This window comes from Sarcophilus harrisii, chromosome 3 (assembly GCF_902635505.1).
Source record: "Sarcophilus harrisii chromosome 3, mSarHar1.11, whole genome shotgun sequence".
NCBI lineage: Eukaryota > Metazoa > Chordata > Mammalia > Dasyuromorphia > Dasyuridae > Sarcophilus > Sarcophilus harrisii.
The window spans coordinates 160185190-160208755 of NC_045428.1; the positions used below are offsets into that span (position 1 = coordinate 160185190).

The 23566-nt window shown below is 32.2% G+C and overlaps 1 protein-coding gene across 1 annotated transcript in view; it reads left to right on the plus strand.

Moving 5' to 3' along the window:
• Positions 1–23566, plus strand: part of MYO16 (myosin XVI) — a 713480-nt gene that overhangs the window by 479022 nt on the left and 210892 nt on the right. Inside the window, exon 24 of the mRNA XM_031958702.1 lies at positions 23362–23437. Within this exon, the coding sequence (XP_031814562.1) occupies positions 23362–23437 (76 nt within the window). The remainder of the gene's footprint in view (positions 1–23361; positions 23438–23566) is intronic.

Below are 23566 nucleotides of genomic sequence, written 5' to 3' on the forward strand. Positions count from 1 at the left end.
CTGATTTTGGCAGTGGATTTTGCCAATTTTATTTTTCATTAAAATGTGAATTTCTTAAGTACACTATTTATCAGTCTTTGTTTCTAAAAGTTCCTATAGTCTTACAAGGTCTGGCACACAACAGATACTTAAAATGCTTGTTGAATTGAATTTGTTAAATTAATATTCAAGATTACCCATGTATGATATTTTATTTTAAATCAAGTTGGCAATTACAATTTTTCTTTCTTTTTGTTAGTGAACATTTTCCTGAAAATTTTAGCATTTGTAAATGAATGAGTTAATAAATGAATGAAAAAAAAAAAAAAACATTTATTAAGTACTTAGGGCAAATCACAGTTCTAAGGTTTGGGAATCAGATAACCAAGTGAGATAGTCACTGTTCTCAAAGAACAGAGGGAGATAATCATATGGGAGACTGTAGCTTTGAGAAAGAAGGGAAGCCCAGCGGTGTAAAGGACAAATAATTCAGTCTAGTTGGAGTGTAGAATGGATATAAGGCTAATATATGAACAAAAATCTTTTGGAATCAGTTCCACTGAAAAACATAAACATTTGTGATTTTGAACCATTTGACAGTGCCAAGGACTTTGATGATGACAACACTTTTCTTTTTGTGGTTGTTGTTCCTTTCTTTGAATGTTTTGGTAGCTATAGCTGCTGAGCAGGTGTAGGGATGGCATTGCTAGAAGAAATAGCTGACAGGTCAATGGCAGTGGAGACCAATGGCAGGGCCAGTTTTGAATGGTACATCTGCGTGTGTGAGTGGGGGGCTCATTAAATATAGGCAGAATGTCTCTCACTTTTATATGCCCTACAGTGTTTAACTACTTCATTAAATATGTTAGTTGATCATTCTTTAGAAGAGAGAAGGGAGATTGAAAATCATATTTGTATGAAATACTTAGAAATCTTGTACATTTGATTTGTCAAAGATATTTGTGTGATAGCCTCATAGTGGAAAAGATAAAAGAACAATCTCTAATATTACAAGGTATTAAAAACTTTTAAGTTCAATATGAAACTACAGTCAAAGTGATTAGAAATATATATCTATATAATACAGCACAATTTCTCATCTCATTTTTGTGTTTATATTCCCAACACATAGCTTAGAGTTTGGTCCCTAGGAGTTGTTTAATGTATACTTCTTAATTGCAGGAAAAGCCATTCAAATTAATATTTTAAATACTAATTTTAAAGATAGCCTTTTTCATTGCATTGCTTTATGACTCAGATATTGTCTAACTGTGGTCATTAATCCTATTTTTTATATAATTGAAGTTTATCCTTCTTAGTGCTTACATATTTTTATTAATTATTTTTCCAAAAATGCAATCACATTTGATATATTTTCTCTTCTTGAGTTTGTTTTTTTTCCAGTGGTGTACTTAAAGAAATAAAGCCTGTTATAAAAACCAATGTATGTTCATACCTGAGCTTTTTCTTACTGAATAAAAATATGTTACTCTTGCATACTCTGTGTGTATGTGTGTAGCTTTTGTGATATATTTTTATTTCATTCTTTATATTTGCTTTTCCTCATCTTCCTTACCTAAGGCATGAAGTAGAAATCATAGGCACTTGGGTTCTATACATTAGCATGCATTTCATTGTCTTCTGCATGTTTTCACATGAATTATATCATTGAATTGTTAGTCTAGCTAGTGGCAATGATTCTAAGAAAGAATAATGTTTCTGTTTATTCTCTACTAGACTACAAAATACCTTTTTTTCTTTAAAAGAAATGGATTATTTTTCCAGCAAACATGGTTCTAAAGCTTATTTATTTGATAATCTTCTAATAACCTAATCTCAGAGGAATTGTTATTAGAGTAATCCTATACAATACCTGGAAAATAATAGGTACACAGTCCAGTAAAATATTATCATTGGGTTTTTTGATTTGAAGAGTTCATCCAAACACCTTAAATTTCTGGATCTGAATCACGACAATTATTATAAATCAACATAGGTTCACAAAATATTGATGGCTCATATTATGTCTTTAGTTGAAGAAAAAAGACTTTGTAACAAGTTAGGGAAGTTCATATTTCAATCGTGAACTAAGAAAGATCAGTTTACCCAATTTGGCTCCCAGAAGTATCTTATACCTACTTTATATCAAACAAGGAATAAAATGAAATGAAAAGCGCGGGGACAACTATTTGTTTTTATTAGAAACAATGCAGTTTAATATAATGATAGAATATTTAGAAAGGAACCCCAATAGTGTCTAATGGAAATAAGGCTTGGAAAGGAGATAAAGGCCAACAGTTCTTCCCCATTACCCTTTTTATATCTGCCAAACACCCCAACCCCTTTAATATTTCTAGCCACCCCTCTCTTTGTGGTATGTCCTCTCTTATCTTGGGAAAGAGATATTCTTAAACTCATTTATAGCAAAAACACTCTCCACTCTAGTTTTAATTACTTATTAGCTTTCTTCCAGATTTGAAAAGAAATATGACTCTTAATGCCATTAGTCTTTTAATCCCTTCCCCACACACATACAAAGCAGTCAATCCAAGCCTTACTAGGAGAATAATTACACTTGAAATTAAATATGTTTTTAAAATTTTTATTCTTTTTATTAGGCTACTTAATTGATAGATTTGGCCAATGTCATTTGCATAGAATACTATGATTTTTAGCATGAAATTTCTGGGGAAAGTTCTTGTGAACAAAGCAAATAAATGTGGGATGATTATGGTATGGTTTGATTTGAGCAAGAAGTGATTGAAGGACTATACAAATCCAAAGAGTAGTGATTATTTGATTAATGTCAATCTAGAAGGAGTCATATGGCCATAGGGATCTATCTTTTGGCCTGCATAGTTCAGTATTTTCATCAGGCACTTGAAGAAACATATGGCATTTTTTTAAGTGCACAAAACTAGGAGGAATAAAAACACATCAGTTGACAGGTCCAGAACCAAAAAGATCTTGATAATTTAGAACTATAAGCTGCAATCTAACAAAATGAAATTTAATAGCAACAAATCTTAAATTTTATACTTGCGCTCCAAAAAAAAAAAAAAAAAAAAAAACAACCACCAAAGGACAGAAAAGGAAAGACTTGGTTTAATTCAATACAATCCAATAAATATTTATTAAATCACTATTATGAGAAACAATGTGGTATAATGGTCAAAAAGTAGTCCTTGAAATGAAGGAAACCTAAGTTCAAATCCTATCTATATTATTATCTATTGATTCAGTGCTTCTGGAAACTCTCTGAGATAATAAAGAGCAATGAAAGTATCTATTTGTATGTGTAGAAAAAATTCTCATCTGTAACAATGAATAATAATCCCAAATCCATATTATCCCTACTATGTACAAGATACTGTTAGACAATAGTTCACACACACATAAAAAATAGGAGTTTCTGTTGAACTCATCTTAATATGAGTTAATTTTATGTATGAAAAAGCAACTGAAGAAGCTAAAGTGATCTTAGATTTTGGTCAAACCACATTTGGAAGATTGTATTCAATTCTAGACATCATATTTTAGGAAAGGTATTGGAATAAGAGAGTAGTCAAAATGTTAAGGGAATTTAAAACCATGCCATAAGAGAATTATTTAATGGAATTGGCATAAAGGAGAGAGAAATTAGGGAGAGAGCAAGGCTTATACGAGTTACTTCTTGTTTTAGAAAGGTCATCACATGGAAAAATAACTTGTCTAATGTGACTCGTGGTCAGAACCAGTAGCAAAGTATAGAAGACATATTTTGCCTCAAAACAAGCAAGCATTTGCTAACAAAGCTAACAATCTACAGTGGAATGGCCCGCCTTTTGAAGTGGTGAGTTTCCCATCTCTAGAAAGCTTAATGATTATTTAACTTGGGATGCTGTGGAGAGAGCTCCTGAGTAGGTAGAAATTTTACCTAGGTGAACCCCTAGATCCCTTGCAATGCCAAAATTTTCTAAGATTTGCAAAATGTGCTAGCCATTTTGACAATGGTGTCTTCTCTTGAAATGTAATGTTGCTCTGACCTATAACAAGGTGATAAATGGATCAGGTCAAAAGATGGACATCTTTGCCCTTAAACCTGTTTACATAACATCTTTTAAATGTGGATCAATAGGTGTTCAATTTTCCAACTCTACATGTGTCAGAAATACCTGTCTCAGCTGTCTTCTTGCTTTCACCATAGGGAGATTTGTGGGAGACAGCTTGTATCCTAAGCAGACTGTGAAACTGAACCTTTAAATCAAAAGACAAAGGAGATGGATTAATCAATATGGAAGCTTTCATTTTATTTTCTCTTTTTTTTTCTTCTCTCTCCAGGCTGAATCCCCAGACATAACAATCAAATCAGTCTAGTCTAAGCTGTGCTGAAGCTATTAAAGGTTATTTGACAAAGGCATTTTCACTCACAGAAAGAGTTATTTGTTTTTAACTTAAATCTGCATTTGTTCACCTTTTAAACAGATTTTTTGAAGAGTTAGAACCAGAGAGACCATGTTGCTAACTCAGCTTGCTTGTGATATTCTATCATTTCCAATGAAATACTGTATTGGCATAAATTGTCACAGATTTTATGATGAATGTTCACTTACTCAGAGTTTTGTTAGAGAAAACACAAAAGGGTTTTTTAAAGTAATCTCATAGTTTCATCAAAAACTTAATAGCTTCTGTAGTCTTCACTTTTATATACTGGCAGAGAGAGAGAAAGAGAAAGAAAGAAAGAAAGAGCGAGTGAGAGATTGAGATCATAAAGTTATACACATGTATATGTGGATTTATTTGTGGAATACATGTATATGCATATATGTGTTATGAAATATGCATATATGTTGTATTGACATGTATAGCACATGGCTGTTTTATATAATAAATGAATATCTATCCATATGTACACTTGTGTGTATATTGAATCTCTATATAATAAAGATGATCTATAGATACATTTCTTAATTTTCTGGAAAATGAGACAATCATCAAACACCAAATACTAAGCTAAGTATCAATTATATTTTAGGCACAATGCTAGGCCTTTGGAATACAAAGATAAAAATGAAACAGTCCTTCCCTCAAAGAATATATAACAAAAAGTATGCATATATATTTTTTACATACACATGTTTATGTATGTACTTATGCTTTGCTTATAGTGTCCATATTATGCATACATGTGATATACATATAATATACACATTAGTGCATCATTGTATATACTATATGCATATATGTAAATGCATGATATAGATCTATCCAGTAAATCAAAATAAATTTCCATTTGTGTTTGAATACATACCTTATTCTGTATCTTGAATCTATAATCTCTCTAGCATATTTCGCAACATATTCATGTTCTCTGGATTTTATTAACCATTATATTGCTCAAAGTTCTTAAGCTTTCTAAGCTGTTCTCTATAATCTTATTATTTCATAAATTGTTCTCCTGGTTTAGCACATTTTATTCTGGAACATTCTGTTTGTCTTAGGTTTTTCTAAAGCTACCTCATTCATCATTTTTTTGTGAAACAATGATAGTTTTTATTTTTGTTTTTTTGTTTTTGCTGCAACAGAAAAAGATGCTATATATCATTTCATGTATGTGACTTCTTTCTTTCTTCATTGATATATTTAGAGGATATGCCTATTAATAGTATTGCTAAATCAAAATGTTTGCATAGTTTAGTAACTAATTGTCCAAATTGTTAGAATGGCCAGATTAAGTTACAGTTCTATTAACATTCAATAGTGTCTTTTTTCCTGAAGCTCCAATGAGTAAAATTTTTCTTTGTTTAGTTTTCTTCACTGATCTGAAAGGACTATGTTTTCAGTTCCTTTAATTTACATTTCTTTATCAATGATTTGGAGCATTATTTCATATGGTTGCTAATGGTTTAGATATAGCCTTTCAAAACTTCTCATTACTATTCTTTAACTATCAATTAGAAAATAACTTTTATTCTTATAAATTTAAATAAATTCCCTATAAATCTTAGAAATGAGAAATTTTAAAAAGAAACTTGCTACAAAAGATTTTTCTTAATTTCCTGTTTTCCTTTTATCTATGTAATTTTCATTTGTGGAAAAGCTTTTAGCTTTATGTAATCAAAACTGTCTCTTTTATGTTCTGTGATCTTTTCCATTTCTTCTTTTATCATGAATAATTTCCTTAGTCATAAATCCAAAAGGTAATCAATTTCTTCCTTATTCTAATTTATTTTTATATCTTGTTTTATGACTAAATCATGTATCCATTTTGAGCTTTATGGGTTTACAGTATGAGATGTTAGTCCATATATAATTTCTGCCAGGTTGTTTTCTACTTTCCAAGTTTTGTCAAATACTGAGTCCCCAAGAGAGTACACATTCTAATAAGAAAAGATTATACACATACCTATACATACATGCATATATTTTATTTATGTGTTATATATTTATGAATCATAGAAACCTGACATAAAATAGTCCTTAGAGTAGGGGGGAAAAGTATACTAGAGAAAACTAAGATTCCAGTAAGTGGTAGAAAGAAAGTCATGTATTCCTTACATGGGGAATAGGAAGTAAAAAGATATAGACTAGAGAATCATGAAGAACTATATATGCAGAAAAGCAAGAAGATCTGCATAGTAAGTTTATGAGAAGTAATATTTAATAAGGTTAGAGTGTCAGGAGACTGTCAGGATGTGAAGAAATTTAATCTCAAGAAGATTTTACATTTGATAATTAAATTAACAAATAGTCAATGGTATGTATTGTACATTAGGTGGGGTAACATGATCACATCTGTAATATAGGAAAATTCCTTTGATGGCTGTATGGAGGATGAATTAGCAGATTCATTTTCAGCAAAGTATGTTAATTGGTTAGTGTGTTCTATTTTGAAATGCTATCTATCTATCTATCTATCTATATATATATGTATTATATATAAAATTGCCCTATGCCTCAAATCATACCATTACTTATCATAAATGCTATACAAGTATTTTTATATTCCCAGCAGATCTATAGGATAGAATGGTGTTTACAACCACAGTAGATGTAAAAACACTGAGGCCAACATTTTAAGCAACTTGTCTGCTATTTATAGAGTTAATTAATGGCAGATCAAAGGCCAGAGCTGCATCTGAATATTGATAATCAGCAAACATTGACTTAACAAATACAGTAAGATATAAAGAGGAAAATCTCCCAGGGAAAGGAGATAACGATAAACCAGGATGACCCATATGATAACAGAATCACTAATGAAGAAGTTGGTATTTGCAGAAAGCAATCATTTATTCCTCTTGACATAATCAAGCTTCTGCAGACTCATCTTGTGATATACTAGAGCCAAAGGACACCTAAGAGATTAGCACTATTTGTAACTTTGATCTATAGTCTATATCATCCCTCCATCCCCACCAATCTTTACTAAACGATTTTGCAGAATTGCTGATCAAAATAATGGTAGAGCCTAGTAGTCACAATTCCCATAAATTATTTTTATTGGTCAGTTGTATGACATTTTCATCTCTTAGATAACTTGACTTTATTAACATTCAGGAGAATGTGTTTGCCTGAATATATCTTAACAATAAAATCAAAATCAATCATACTCACACAAATACAAATGAAAAATTAAGAAGCAGAGTCACGTTGAGTCAACTTTTAATAAGAGTCAATTCACACTGATCCTTCTCCCATCCTATAGGTCCATACCTGCCTTTAAAGGTCTATCTCTTTTAATACATACCACTTTAAAATGATAGCACCTAACATTTTTTGTTAAATGACTATAAAATTTACAGTCTCATTTTCTATCCCCTCTTTCCTCTGCTTGGTTGCATCATTCATTTAACAGATATTTATTAAATGTGAGCTACATGCCAGATATACTGATGACATCAAGATAAAAATAATTTTTGCCCTCAAGGAACTTACCTTATCTATGGGAGATGTACATGTACAAAAGGAGGAAAGTACATGTACAAAAATAAGTTCAATATACAAAGATATATTATTACATTATTAATATAAATTCTTTTCAGAAACTCAAATTTATATTTTTACATAAGCTAGAAATGTGGAGAAAAGTACTTTTCCTCTTACTATGACACCTCCAATGATTCATCATAATATATGCATTCTAAAATGTCACAGGCTACAGTATAGTCTGGAAAATTTGGTTGCCCTTCAGTTTGTCTGCTTTTCACCCTGGATTTTCTATTCTTTAAAGTAGGAATGTTTCTCTCTTATTATGGTTGTAACATAATTTTTTACTTTATTAGAAGTATAATTGTGCTACTATTACTATTATTTTGAAATGTATATTCTAATATCGTATATCTAATAATCGTAACACACAAACTACAAACTAGTGTAGTTACTCAGCTTTTCAAAATAGCCCTGCTTTTCTTCCTTCTCTTCTTCTTTTCCTCCTCCTTTTCTGTAATGGGCTGAGGTTGATCCACTGAGGTCCCAAGTACGTGAGGCTAAATAGTAATTGGGCTATACTCTATTAATATACATGATTGGATAAAGAATGGCCCTGCCCACTCTCTGTGCAAGTCCTGATGTGTTGTATAGGAAATGACGATTTTGGGGGGTGGAGGCAGAGAGAGACAGGAAGAGAAGCTGGGAGAGATTGGCCTTGGTTCCATGCTTGTAGCTGCTGGTCGTGTGGCTGTTGGTCTAGCTAGCTTCTTGACTCAGCTGCACACATTGCTATTGCCGATTCTCTTCCACCTCCGATCTTTCTTCACTGAGAATAAAGACTGACGATTTTCCCCTAACCTGAATTCCTGACTCTGGCTGATTTTAAAATATGCGGCCTTCACACTTTTCCTTCTTTTCTTCTTCTTTCTCCTCTTCCTCTTCCTTCTTATCCTCCTAATCCTCTTCCTCCTCATCTTCTTCCTCCTCCTCCTCCTTATCTTTTTCCTCCTCCTTCTCATCCTCCTACTCTTCATCCTCTTCTTCTTTTTCTTCTTCTTCCCTCTTCAGATTAATTAATTTTATCTAATACAAGCTTTACATTCTTCTTATAGATCATTTCAAACCATGCCATTGCTAACTACCATTCCTTGATTTGATCTTGAAGTCTCTATAGATTTTATCACATCATCACATCAGTCAAAGAAGAGGCAACTCAGTAATCATCATGGTGGCCATCCTTGATTGGCTCCTGAAATGATGCTGCCTTTTCTTCCATTGCCCTATCCAGTTCATTATGCAAAAATTGAGTGACAGTTCCTTTGATGACTCATGGCTGCCAAGAAGAATGGAAGCCTGAAATTTTTACCTTGCCAACCAATGAAAGTAGCCAGTCACTCATGGGTCTACATATATGTTTTTCATTTCATGCTTAAGTAATGAGTGTTACATTTGAACTTTTGGTACAGAAACACTGAAAGCTATCTTGAGCTATTTATTTTTCAGTTTTCTAGATCCATTATGAGTTTCCTGAATTCTTGTGGTTTCCAGAACTGCCTGTAGTATTCTCATAGTTTCCTAATGGGTTCATGTATTTTCTCTTCCTTTATTTTTTGAACATCATGTTATTAGAGGTCATACAATCAAATTAAATCAGTTTAAGAAAAAAGAAAACTCAGGCTTAGATTAGAAGGTTTGCCCAGTATCAAACTGAGAGTTTGAATTTGAATCCAGAACTTTTGACTTCAAATTTAATACTTTAATTCCCTCACCACATTATTACTTGCCATTTCATTGACTTGAATAGTATTACCAGTATATCAGAGTATTACCTTAGCAGTGGTTCTCAAACTTTTGTTTTCAGTATCTTTATGCTATTAAAAATTATTGAGGATCTCTCCAAAGTGTTTTTGTTTATCTGGGTTACATTTATAGACATTTACCATATTGGAAATAAAAATTATTTTTGAATTTGTAGACCCTCTAAAAGGGTTTCAGAGATCCCCAGGATTCTCTAGACCATACTTTGAGAACCACTGCCTTAGAGAGATATTTATAAATCAAATATATTTCCATAATCCTATCTGTAAGTATAGTTGTGATTATTTTCTCCTAATCACATTATCTACTTTCATTTAAAGAAAGTAATCTGCCACTTTTTTTTTCCCTATAAAGCCTTACACATATTCCTGTATTTTGTCTTCATTGTATTTTTTTTTCCTTATCCAGAAGAGAATGTAGCCTGAAATTAAGAGGTTTTACTATACTTCTTCCTTCAGACTGGTTATTTAAAAAATGTTATCTTTGTGGTGATAATTGTGATAATATTTTATACTTGCATGGTACTTTTCAGTTTACAAATGGATTTCAAGTTAAATGAGATCAACCATTTGAACCACTTTCTGGGAAAGGATACTGTTTATCATATTCTCTACCCAGTGGAGTGACAGATCACTCACAAGCCTTACTTCCTGCCCCCTAAGCCAATTCCCATCCCTGATTAAAAAGTGTAAAATGACTTCAGTCCCTGGGGTAATTTCACCTTTTTTTTTTTTTTTTTTTTTTTGCATTTTGAAAGTTAATATAGTTTAGAATATTTATGTGCATGTTAAACCCACTCAAAGGATTCTAAGTAAATAAATGAAGCATGCTTTCAGCTTAACATATCTATTGCTATAGAATATCCATAAGATGTTAGAGATTCTATAGAGAAGTCTTAGTTACTTTATCAGTAGAATCAAGTAATCAAGTTTTTAATTTGCTATTAAAATTATTTTAAATTACTCTATTCTGTACCTCTTTTACCAGGTTGTATCTAGTTTCTTTTCTGACTAACTGAGAAATGTGAGACTTATAAGAAAAAAATGGATTGAGTGAAATTCTGCCTAGATTTATTCTTGAATATAATTATAGGAGAGTTCCATTTAAAAGATCACATTTTCTTACACATATCTAGATATGTTTTGTTTATTTTCTTTTCTGATAAAACCAAATATTTATTTTCTCATCTCTACCTCTGGGCATTATAATATGTGAAAAACTCTAACAGAAATGACCTTGATCAGGCAATTGGGTGGCACAGTGGACAGAGCACCACTTAGGAGGATAAGAGTTCAAATGTGACCTCAGACACTTAATATTTATTAGCTGTGGAATTTTAGGCAAATCATTTAACCCCAATTGCCTTGCAAAAAACAAATAAACAAGCAACACAATAGAATATGGTCATTATCTAGAACCTGGTGTTATATATAGTTGATGTTAATAAGATCTCTTTTATTAACCACTGATGCTTTGATAATCATACTCTATGACCACAGTCACAGACTAGAATCTTTTCTCAAGAACTAAAATTTTGAGTCACCAAAGAACAAAAGAGATGGATTGTCCTCGTAATTAGAAGGAGGAATAACAAGTTTTCATTCTCATGCAGAGCTAAAATCAGGATTGAGCACATTCACTGGATCTTCGGTGACTAATTTCTAGAAGTACAATAAGCAGATATGAGTGGGTCTGTCACAATCTACATTGTTGGACAGACTACCCATATTGACCAGGAAACAGATTCATCAAAGTGGAAAATATTAACAACAGTTTTTGCCTAAGCATTGGTAGATCAATATTTTTCCCCATGCTCCCTCTAAGCATATACATTTAACCAAAATGCTCTTGCTTTCCAATCAAGGACATGAATTCTAGTCTTGATGGTAAAAAGCTTTTTTGATGGTGCAGTCTCAACTCTGAAATCCCCTGCTCTTGATGATTAGCCAAAGTAGCAGCCTGACAGCCTTCAGTGAAGAGGAGAATTTATGTATGAAGTTTGATATTTCTTTTATTTTTTTTTTACCTCTTTTCATCCAAGAAACCTTGTAGCTGGAAATGCTATGATTCCAGGAATAGTGTGAATTTTCTGCTCCCCCTTTGGTGAGAAGCTGACATAAATTATTTTTTTTTAAATTTTATTTATTTTGATTCTTTGGTGACACAGCACCAAACTTACAAACTAAATACAAACTACCACCATTACATATTTATATCTCATTCTTCATTTGGCATCCATTGAGAAATCTGTAAATGAGGATTGCTAAGGAATACAGTATAAGTAAAAAGGATAGATGTCATTTAGGTGTTTAACACTTAAATGATATTTTTGAAAATTAATTTTTGTGGGAAATATTTCTTTAAAATATTCAGGTTTGGTATTAGTTAACACAGATGATTATATAACAAAAAGAACAGCTAACATTTGCTGTGTTTTAAAACTTAGTGAAACACTTATATTATTATTTTTACATTACATTTTTTCATAATATATTATTTTATTTGATCTTTATAACAACCCTTTATAGATAAGGAATCTAAGATTGGGAAACATTTTTGAATACATGGCTAATAAGTTTATAAGGTTGATTTTCCATTTTTTTTCAAATCAAAATCTCTAACCACTATAATATTTAATAACAATGTATTAGCTGTATTATGTATGTGACATTGTCACACTAAAAAGGAATGATTTCCTTTTAATTTCCATTTAAATTTCCACAAGGAAAAAAATGAAGGAATTTGAAATCTATAAAATAACAATAAGAAGGATGAAACTGTAATTTTCAGTGCTTTTCATTATTTGACTCCTGCCTATATTTCAGTTTTTTTTTTTTCATTTTCCTTAGAATAAAAACCCAAAAAAGAAATGGGATATAGAGGCATGATATGTGTTGGAATCTGAACAGTTGTCTAAAATTAAATCTGAATTTAGCCTTCCAGTTCTTAAGCTACCCTAGCTGTGCCCTTGACAACCATCCTAGGTTAAAACATCTTTCTTTTCTTCCTGTTATTATAAAATCTTCTTAGGCCCTGGCTTGGATTCATAGGCATTCCAAAAAAATTGTTCTGTATGTGATGCTATCCAATTCGTCTGTGATATTTTTCCATTTCATAGACCCCATCTTAAGCACTTATTGAATCCATAGCTATCCAGGCATCTACGTAGAGGTACAATGACCTATTTTTAAATTCTCTCTGGCTTTATACCATTGTTATATCCTTTTATAATATACCACTTCTATATCTCATTTTATAGTAAATAATCTTACCCTGTCATATTGGGGGAGGGGGAACCTGATAAATTCATTACTTCTAAGGAATCAGTTAGATATAATATGTAAATTTTGCCAGGGAAATCTCCATTTTAATAAGGGTTAATTCTTAACTAACTTTATTTAGAAAAAAATGCAGTGCTAATATTGGAATTGTAGGCATAATGGACAGCTTAGGAGAGGATAATATTTAGCAATGGGGAGCATCCCTTATTATCACATAGAAAAAATAGCTTGATTACTTTTTTTTTGCCTGAGGCAATTGGAGTTAAGTCACTTGCCTAAGGTCAGACAGCTAAGAAGTTAAGTATCCTGAGGCCACATTTGAACTCAGGTCTTCCTGACTTCAGATGCAGCACTATACAATAACATCTGTTGCAACTGAACAATTTTCTATTATATGAGGTCCAGTCAAGTTTTACAATTCTCATTTTGAAAAAAAAAAATCTTTCTGACTCTTGTAAAGTCAATGATGTGGTGTCTGAAGATGGAAATGAAGGGATAAAGAGATCTGATCTCTTGCCCTTGAGGTTCAATCTTCTTTTTACAGAACCAAAAAGTGTCAAAGGAGGAAGGAAAGGGATCTTAAAACCCATCAGTTTAAATCTATGGATGAGCCAAAAGCTTCCAGAAGAGGACCTCCTTCCCTTCCTCCAAGGCTGTATACCCATAAATAGAAATTAGATATTGAGAGGTGGGGCCTCCTCTCTCCACCAAGAAAGTACACTCATTCTATTTTGGGTGCCATCTTCGTTCTTAGTTCTTCCTTTTTAATCAAGCCAAAATAGGCCATTACATCCCATCCACTGTTCCAGAAACTCTTCCAAATGAGTCCCTTCAAAGACTGAAAGACACTACTATATACCCTCCCTTTTTTCAAATGATCTTCAAACAACATAATCGATAATCCATTCTCACTCTGGTCAGCCTCCAGATTATCAAGATTCTCATAGAAATGTAATGATCAGAGGTGGTTAGAGTCCTCTAAATGTGGCCTGACCAAAGTAGAGAGCTATGTGGGTCACCCTCTTCTTGTGCTCTGAATATGCTGCCTTTATCACATGTGGTACTTCAAGTAAGACTAGGGGACCATTTGTAAGAAAGCTCCAGGATCTGGTCCTTCTGAAGGCATCATTACACTTTCAGCTGCTTTCTTACCCTAATATCTAGTAGCTTCTTTCTTTCTATTTTGAAGGGTCAGTCAGCTCATGAGTCATTCATTTGGGTTTGAAGCAAACAAAAATATCAGAACCTGTATGGTCCTATCCCCTTATTCCACAATAAGGAAGAAGGGCTTCAGTTCCTATCTTATCAAATAGAAATCTACCTTAGACTGACTGAAACTCCTCATTCAGAGCTGAGATGACACTAATACTAGATTCATACTAGATTTTTCATATTGTATTTGAAGACCAGCACTTGGATACTGAAAACCTGCTTGTAGAGATCCAAGAAACAGGTCATCTTGGCCATGGACAGAATAATGTAAAGATTCTGGATGGTGGAGAATTGGATCTGCTGCTGCACATATACACTCCATATACACTCATCTACAAAAATGGCTCCTTATGATAGGTGGGGTGTACATTGACCAAAATGGGAAAGGCTAAAGATAGACTTCTATGCCTGGGGGTCCCCATTCTGTATACACATTATCTTGTAAGCATATTTCTCCTGTGGCTTCAGGTCAATGCTTTCATTGATATGGACTCGAATTGTCAACAAGGAAATTAAATACATTGAGGATGCTGAGGAGATTCCAGATCTGAAGGATGGAACAAAGAAAGTCAACTTTCTGTTTTGATTTTTGGCTGCCTTGCATTGGTATTGAAACTTGTAGATGAATTCATCAATAATACCCCATAGCCACTGGTTGGAAGCTCAAGAGGAAAATAACCATTAGCACTGAAAATATAATTGAAGAGGTTGCAGTAGTTGTAAAAGGATTCAAATCTCTGTTTCAAGAAAGGCCTACCACTGACTTTCCATATATGTCTATAACAGCTTCTTACATAAGATCAAGGAACTGGCATTATTGCCAACTTGTGGGGCACTGACCTCTGCTTCTGTCCAAAGGCTGTTCTTGATGAACCTTTCAGTCAGTTTACTCTCTCTGTTTTCATGTATAGCCTAGATCTCATAGATCTTTTGATCAATGACATATCTGGACATTCAGTTTGCCTGAAGCTCACACACTTTCTGGTCTATAAGGTCAGAGATGGTTTATGGAAATGATGGATAAAGTTCTTGATCACTTCTGGAATCATTTGGAAGGTCTCCTCTCATATTAGCATTCACAGACCAGGCAGATCCTGCTTTGGGTCTCCTGTGTGTATGTCATAGTTGCCAGGGTAAGGGTAAAAATCATATATAACCTTGGTAAGAGATACACTTTTGTGATTTCAGAGAGTTAAGAGTGATCAGAGAAGAATAAGTCTATATTAGTTGAACATAGAATCCATGAAGGGGGAAAATAAAATACAAAAGTCTAGAAAGATAGATCATAACTAAATGTTAAAAAGCTTTACATGCCAGGGTACAGCATATAGAATGTGGAAGTACTAAATGTTTTTGTGTAGGGAAAAAAAGGCAAATGTGGTCCCATTTTGTACTTTAGGAAGATTAGTTTGGTGATTGTATGAAGGATGAACTGAAATAATAAACCATTAATTGGAGGCAGAGAGCCATGAAAGAAACGTAGTCAGGAGATGATTATCTGGTAGCATCATAAGAGAAGAAAAAAAAATTGAATCATGTAATATCATGCTCATAGAAGAAACCTGACTGATTATATGAGACTGGGAGGGATTAAAAGAGAGGAAATAGTTATTGATGACCAAGGTTTCAAACTTCTGCAAAAGTCGATAACTTTCCCATCAACAACCAAAGGGAAGTATAGAGGGAAAAGGTTTTATGTGGAGTCAACAATGAGTTTAGTTTTGCTCCTGTTGAGTTTTATGACCTGGAAGAACATTCATTTTCTCCCAGGAAGTTTGAAATGTGACACCTGAAATAAGAAGAACAAAAGGAATTTTAGATACATAGATTTGAATATCTTAGAATAAAAGAAGATAATAAACATATAAAATGGCATTGTTTGAAGTAATAATATTGTCCCAATAAAATGCCTTATAAAGTTGAAAGGGAGGCACTTTTTTTTTTTTTTTTTTTGCTTCTGTAAGTGCTATATAAATATAAGCTATTATTTTTACCCTTTAGGGATCCTTTCTCAAAAAAACAACAAAAAAAAATATATATATATATAAACGAAAATTGAATTTGGTCAATATATTACATTGCTATCTTCCATTATCAGATTCTGTCAGTGTCTATTCAGTGTTGAATGGCTGCACAGAAAAATGAATGGATATGTCAAGTCAATAGACACTAAAGCATTATTGCAAAAATCACTTAAAATGGTAATTATGGGTTTCTTTCATCAAAGTCTTATTGTGATTTCCCTTTTCTCAGTGGAAGGGTTGTGATGGCTACTAATCTACATTTGCACAATGTCTTCATTTGTGAATAGTAATTTACTTCAGGGTCTTACACAAGTATTTTGAATTTCTCACTTATTTTGCTTAAACAATCCATTGTTTTTTTAATGTTTCTGTGAAGAAATGCTTTCATTTTTCAAATTGGCATTTATTCATTTGATTCATATGACCCTGACCACTTCATGCACTGTCATTTATTTATTGGAATCCACTTAAAAAAATAATATAGACTCTTTTTGGACCTATGCTATTTTCAACATTGTTTAAGTAATAAACAAAAACAAAAATAAAATCAAATCAAAACAACCAGACAATGCTTTAATAATTACAAAGCAATCTGCATACATTATGTCATTCAGTCTTTACAACAACACTATGAGTTGGCCTTTTAAAGTACTATTAGTCTCATTTTTATAGAAAGTTAAATGACTTGCTTATGGTTATCCAGCTGGTAAGTGTCAGATTGAAACTCAAGTGTTTGTTTGTTTGTTTGTTTTTAATAATTCCATGTCCAAGCTTCTTTTCACTATGTCTTATTTACCCACCAAGTTTACATGGACTTCTCTCAGTTTATACTCATCTTACAGAAATATATGGCAAAAATTCCCAAGTTTGTGATAAAATGAAAAATAGAAAGCAATTATTTTAAAGTTATCAGAGCACATATAACAAACAACTTCTTCTGAATGACCATTGGTTACTTATAGAAATAAGACAAATATTCTTATGCAAAGTTTAATAAAAACTTCAAGTCTATGGTTATTTAATCTAAAATGTTCATGATTTCTCTAATTTCTAGGTATTTTTAGAAATAACCTTTCAGATGCTTTTTGCTTTGACATTAAAGACATTTGTGAACATACCTCCCCTCAACCATTCAAATTTAATTTTTCTTTGAAACAAAGTACAACAGTAAAACAACTGTACTCTTACATTCTGTTTTAGCAGTCACTTCTCTGCCAAATATTCTTGCCTACGATTACTGTTTTGGTTTAGTTTGTTTTTTTTCTTTCTTTTTTTTGCTGAGGCAATTGGGGTTAAGTGACATGCCCAGGGTCACACAGATAGGAAGTTTAAGAGTCTGAGGCCAGATTTGAACTCAAGTCCTCCTGACTTCAGGGCTGGTACCCTATCCACTGCACTATCTAACTGCCTTGGATTGATTTGGTTTTTAGTTAATCAGATCTAATTTCTTTTTAGTGATCTATTCATGTTAGTTGGTGTAGCCATTCTATTGTTTGATTGGTTAAGCTTATTTTAATCTATATTGATGTATGTGTCTTTCCATGTTTTCTTCTTTATTCCTCATATTTGTTGTATCTTTGTGGGGATAATATTCCATTATATTGATATACCATAATTTTTTCAAACATTCTCAATTGGTGAATACCCACTTTGTTTCTACATCTTTCCTTCTACAGTGTTTACTGTTATGATTTTTTTCCCCTGCATACTGGAGTTTTACTTTTCTTTACCTTCCACAAATGTGTGTGTGTGTATACATATATTTTTGAAAATTTATTTTCAAGAAAATAGTCCAAAAAAGAATTTGATAAGTGTTTCCCATGGAAACACCTTTATGTAGAATAAAAAATTAAAGCAAACTTCATTTCAGGCCCTAAAAACTTGAATTTTGTGATAATTCAGATACAATATGCATGAATCTGATTCAGTAAAACTTAAAAAATTTTTTTTTATCCTTGACATTTCATGATCAAAAATCACAAGAATCTAATCCCCAAATCAGTAGCTTTTGTCAAATCAACTATTCTAGAAATTAAGAACTTTCAATGAGCCTTAGCAGGTGCTTAATCAATGCTTATTCACTTGAACATCTGTGTCAAGCAAATGACTTTTGTGAACTAAAGGACTTTTATGTTTGAATACATTATTGTGTCTTTTAAGGATACTGGGAATTGTAATATGATTATTAAGTTAGCTACTCTCCCTTTTATGATCTCATTATATCTTTTTACTGAGAGGTGGTATAGGATAGTGGATGGAATTGGCAATAGAGTCAAGAAAATGTTAGCTTGAATCTTCCCTCTTCCACATACTCTTTCTGTGCCTTTTGGTGAAATACTTATCTTCTTAGAGAACCACACAATTTTTCAAGGTTACAGAAGACTTGCCAATTCACATTGACAAGGGATTGTTCATTCTGGGGAGTCTCCCAATCAATGAACTCAAAAATCCAGATTAAAATAATATTGGTGCTGTTCTTAAATGCAACAAAAGGACATTTTCTTCTTAAATAATCTCTAATCAAAATTGTTATTGTCGTGATGGTCCCACTGTGTTAGAATTCAAAAATAGTTTTCAATACAGAATTAAAAATCAGTGCAGTATCTGATATTGAAAACAATGCTAGCATACCTCACCTATGAACTTTGTGACATCTGACTTATGAAGGAAGAATTTATGACAAGAATTATTCATGTAATATATAATAGCATCCTGCTATAAATATAATTGATAAGATTATTTAGAAACAGGTGTATATTGTCATTTTTATGAGATATAATGTCATATGCTTTGAAAACATAATGGACATAATTAATTTCACAAATCAGTAATAAGAGTCCTTAATTACATATGCACAGCTATGTGATATAATTATATTAATTACACAATTATATTAATTATGCTGCAATAACAGTTAAAAACTATTTACTTTCCTGCACCTTCCTGGTTAATTTATTTCATTTGCTTTGACTTTTTAAAATTAGAAATAAATTATTTTTAACATGGTGAATGTACACATAGTATAGAATGAAAAATCATCTATTATTAAAGGCATCTAGCCCAACTCCTGTAGTTTTCCAATGAAGAAAATGAAAACCAAAGCAATTAAATAGTTCAAAGTCATCCAGCAATAGTATTCTCCCTGGTTTTTGTTCATGTGTGCATTAATGAACAAATATCATATAGCTTGACTTTGCCCCACCAAACTAATCAATCTTTGATTTTTAAGAAGCTACTCTCTAATCACTCAGAGGCAACATGATAATAAGAATGTATTGTCATTTGTGTCCAAGTAACTAAGCTCTTTATGACATAGGATCCTAGATTTAGATCTGGATGTGATCTTGGTGGCCATCTGATCAAGTTCAAAATTTTTAACAAGTAAATTAAGGCTCAAAAAATTGTTCAATGTCACACAGCCAGTAAAGAGATTGAGAAGGGATTTAAACCCAATTCCACTGTTAGTGAATTCCAAGGTTTATTTTCAGAATAAGCTACTTTGCTTCCTTTGTTCTCTGATAATGAACTCTAAACCAGCAATGAAATTGCAAATATGTGGCTTTAATCACTTTGGTATTGTTGTTATTATTATTTATTCAATTTCAATCTCTCTGTCTGAATATGTGACCCCATTTAGCGTTTTCTTGGCAAAGGGTTGGTTTGTCATTTCCTTTTTCAGCTCAGTTTAAGCATGAAAAAACTGAAGTAAATAGGGTTAAGTGATTTGTCCAAGATCACATAACTAATAAATATCTAAGGCTAAATTTTGACCTAGGAAGTCTCTGACTTCATACCTGGCAATCTATCTACTGTGCCATATAGCTACATTGATCATTCAAGTTTCAAATAAGAAATCATGTGATGTTTGTGGTTCTGCCATTTAAACTCCTCAAAATACATTATTTGCTAATAAAAATAATATTACTTTTATACAAGTAAAACATTAGATATCCAAGGACATGTCATATATATATATGTGTGTGTGTGTGTGTGTGTGTGTGTGTGTGTATACGTGTGTGTGTAACATTATTATTTTTTTAAATTATTTGGAACATTTGAGTGAAAGAACTATATTGATTATTGCCTAAAATACTTTCAAAAGCATATATGTAAAATTACTACTTGGATAATAGGTTCTTAGTATGTGATGATAATAGCATTTACGTAACAATCTTTGTAGAGCAGCATTTTTCATAATGTTGATATATTAAAAGATATAGTTAAATTAGTTAGTGAATCAATTATGAAATAAACATTTGCTAATCATCTAATATGTACTAGCCATGGTACTAAGTACTAAGGATACAAAGAAAGGCAAAAGAGTTCCTGTCCTTGGAGAACTCACATTCTAGCAAAGGAAATAACATATAAACAACTACATACAAATAAGCTATATGCAGGATAAATAGGAAATAATAAACAGAAAATACTCAGATTAAGTGGGATCTGGGAAGGCTTCCTGTAGAAGATAGTATTTTAGACAGAACTTGAAGAAATATAAGTAGCAAAGAGGTAGAATGGGGACAATCAGTGAAATTGGATATAGATTTACAAAATGAGAACATGATGAAGAATTTGGCTTTCACAGGTTTAATTATTTAATTTGAAGTGTTCCCCTTTAAATTCCACACAAAAGCATAAAAATCCATTCTAAAGCCAAATATTGATGACTTTACAATTATCCCCATTTTGGATATCAGGGCTATGCTATTTTCAGCTTCATCAGAAGCAGCTGGTGCTGATGTAATCAGAACTAAATCTTGGCCTTTGTATTTGAAAATTTCATATGCTATTGTTGCTTTAGTTGCTGTTGTTACTATTATTTTCCCGCTCTAGTACTCTGATGAATGATAAATAGTTTCTTTATTTAGAAAGCCAATAATCTAAGAAGAGTTACAATATACAGATACAAATCATTAAATAGAATATGAGTGTTTAGAGAAGATACAAAGTTCCATGAGGCACCCAAAAAAGTAGAGAATATTTGGAGTTAAAGTAAATCAAGGGAAGCCTTATAAATATCAGCACCTTGAAAATGACTGATTCAGGATGTGAAAAAAATTGGAAAACTAATACATTATTGAAGTGTATATTGGAACTGTGGACTGACCCAAACATTTTGGAGAGAACTCTGGAACTATGATCAAAGAGTTATAGAACTGTGTATACTCTTTAAACTATTTCCCAAGGTGATTAGAAAAAAGGAAATGAAGTAGAAGAAAAAGTTCTAAAACATTTATGACAATTCTCTTTATGGTGACAAAAAACTGGAAATTGAGAGAATGCCTATTGATTGAGAATGACTAAATAAATTGTGTTATATGATTGTGATGGAATACTAATGATGAGGTCTTGAACAACTAGATAGGGTTGGCAGAGAAAGACTAAAGTATTGATGAAATTACTCTTTGAAGCAAACAAGGAAAGACTGATGGGGATCAGTTTAACCTTATAGTCCTATTGTCTCTGGAGGTCACCCAGTCAGAAATTCAAGTTATTTCAAACTCCTGAGGTAAAAAATTTCCTCTATAAATATGTCCATGGATCATGCCATCTTTACTGAATCCCTTTTGGGTTAGTCTACCATGGCACTCAGCCTCATTGTGTCTTTCCCCTCCTCCTCACGCCACATGATGGCTCTCCTCTCATTCCCCCACCATACTTCTGAAAGTATTGGTAAGAATATAAGAATTGGTAACTTCTTATATTGGTAAGAAGATACCAATCTTTCTCCTTATATCTAATAATTCTTTTAGGGTGCTAAATCCCATTTAGAATTTAGCCTGCTAACTAAGGGCATACTCTAAATTCCTTGTGTGTTCCCTTTCTCTTGGTTAATTGTGAGTTCCACTAGGGAACTTGTCTTTTTCATTGTTAATTGTTAAAACCTCTTTCCTAGCCAACTATATGTTTCCCCAACTCTATTTCATATTTACCATATCCTGATATCTCATCATTTGTCTGTAACCTCTTCTAAATAAAACTACTTTTTTTTTTTTGCCAAAGTGAATGGCTTTTGTGAGTTTTTCACATGACTGAACTCTAACATTGCCTACATCATTTTGGTGCTGAACCCCAACCACATAATTTGCTCTCCTAAATTATATCACTACTGTGCTAAAAGAAATGATGAAATAGTTAATTTTAGAAAAATGTGGAAAGTTTTGCATGAAATAATAATGAATGAGCAGAACTAAAAGAATGTGTATGCAGTAGCAGCAATATTGTTCTAAGAACAGGTAGGTAAGACTAAGTTATTGTTAGTATTATAAATACTCAATAAATCAACTACAAAAGACCTATGAAGGAAGATGTCATTTATCTCCAGGGAAAGAACTGACAAATATAAGTATGCATGGCATGGTTTTACATACACATACATATCTGTGTCTAATGGTGGCCATTTGACCACCATGGGGAATGGGAAGGGGGGAGAAAAAAAGTGCACAGTAGAGAACTAAAGAAAACCCAGAAGGAAGTTCAGAAAAGCAGAATAGGTTTGAAAACATTGTGTAGTTTTTATTACATAGCTTTTAAAAAAAAAAGTAAAGAGAAATGGACATTCATAGTTTCATGCTGAATCCTCTTTTTGTGTTTATTGTGTACATGGGCTTTTTTGTTGTTGTTGTTGTTTTGGTCTTTTTGCATTTAAGTTCAAAATGAATATTTTTTTTTAAAAAGAAAATGACTATTTTAGAAATTAGATAATCAGGTTTGGATATGTAGAAATATCCTTAAATCATTTTAAGAGTTTCCATTGAAATTATCACATTTTAGTTCATGGATTTGGGAAATTTTGCTTTTTAATAGAGTTTTTCAAGAAGTTTTTGGTCCTCCTACATGAAAAGAGCTACCTGGTTAGAAGTCATTACCATTAGCAGTTGAACTTATGAATCAGAATAAGATTTTTGCATGTTAAAGTGCAAAAGGAATCTATTGTTTAAATATGAACAATTATAAAACAAGACTGAAATGATGAAGTACTGAATTTGATTCATTGTGAACTTTGCAACTTACAGATGCTTTCTTTTTATGAATAATTTAACACTTCAGAAAAGTCAAGTTATTCTTTAAAGAAAATAATCTTCACAGTCATGTTTAATCATTAGTAATTATGCCATTTTCTTTCATTACAGGTAACTTATGAAGCTGTTGGAGCAATTGAAAAAAATAAAGACTTCCTTTCACAAAATCTCCTATTTGTAATGAAAAGTAAGGCTTTTAAAAATACTGTTAAAAATGCCTCATTTCTCAATTCTCTAATCCTGAACACAGTTTTATAAAATATGCCACCAACCAAAGAATAATTGAAACACAGTTTGCATTTTAATGCCCTGAATA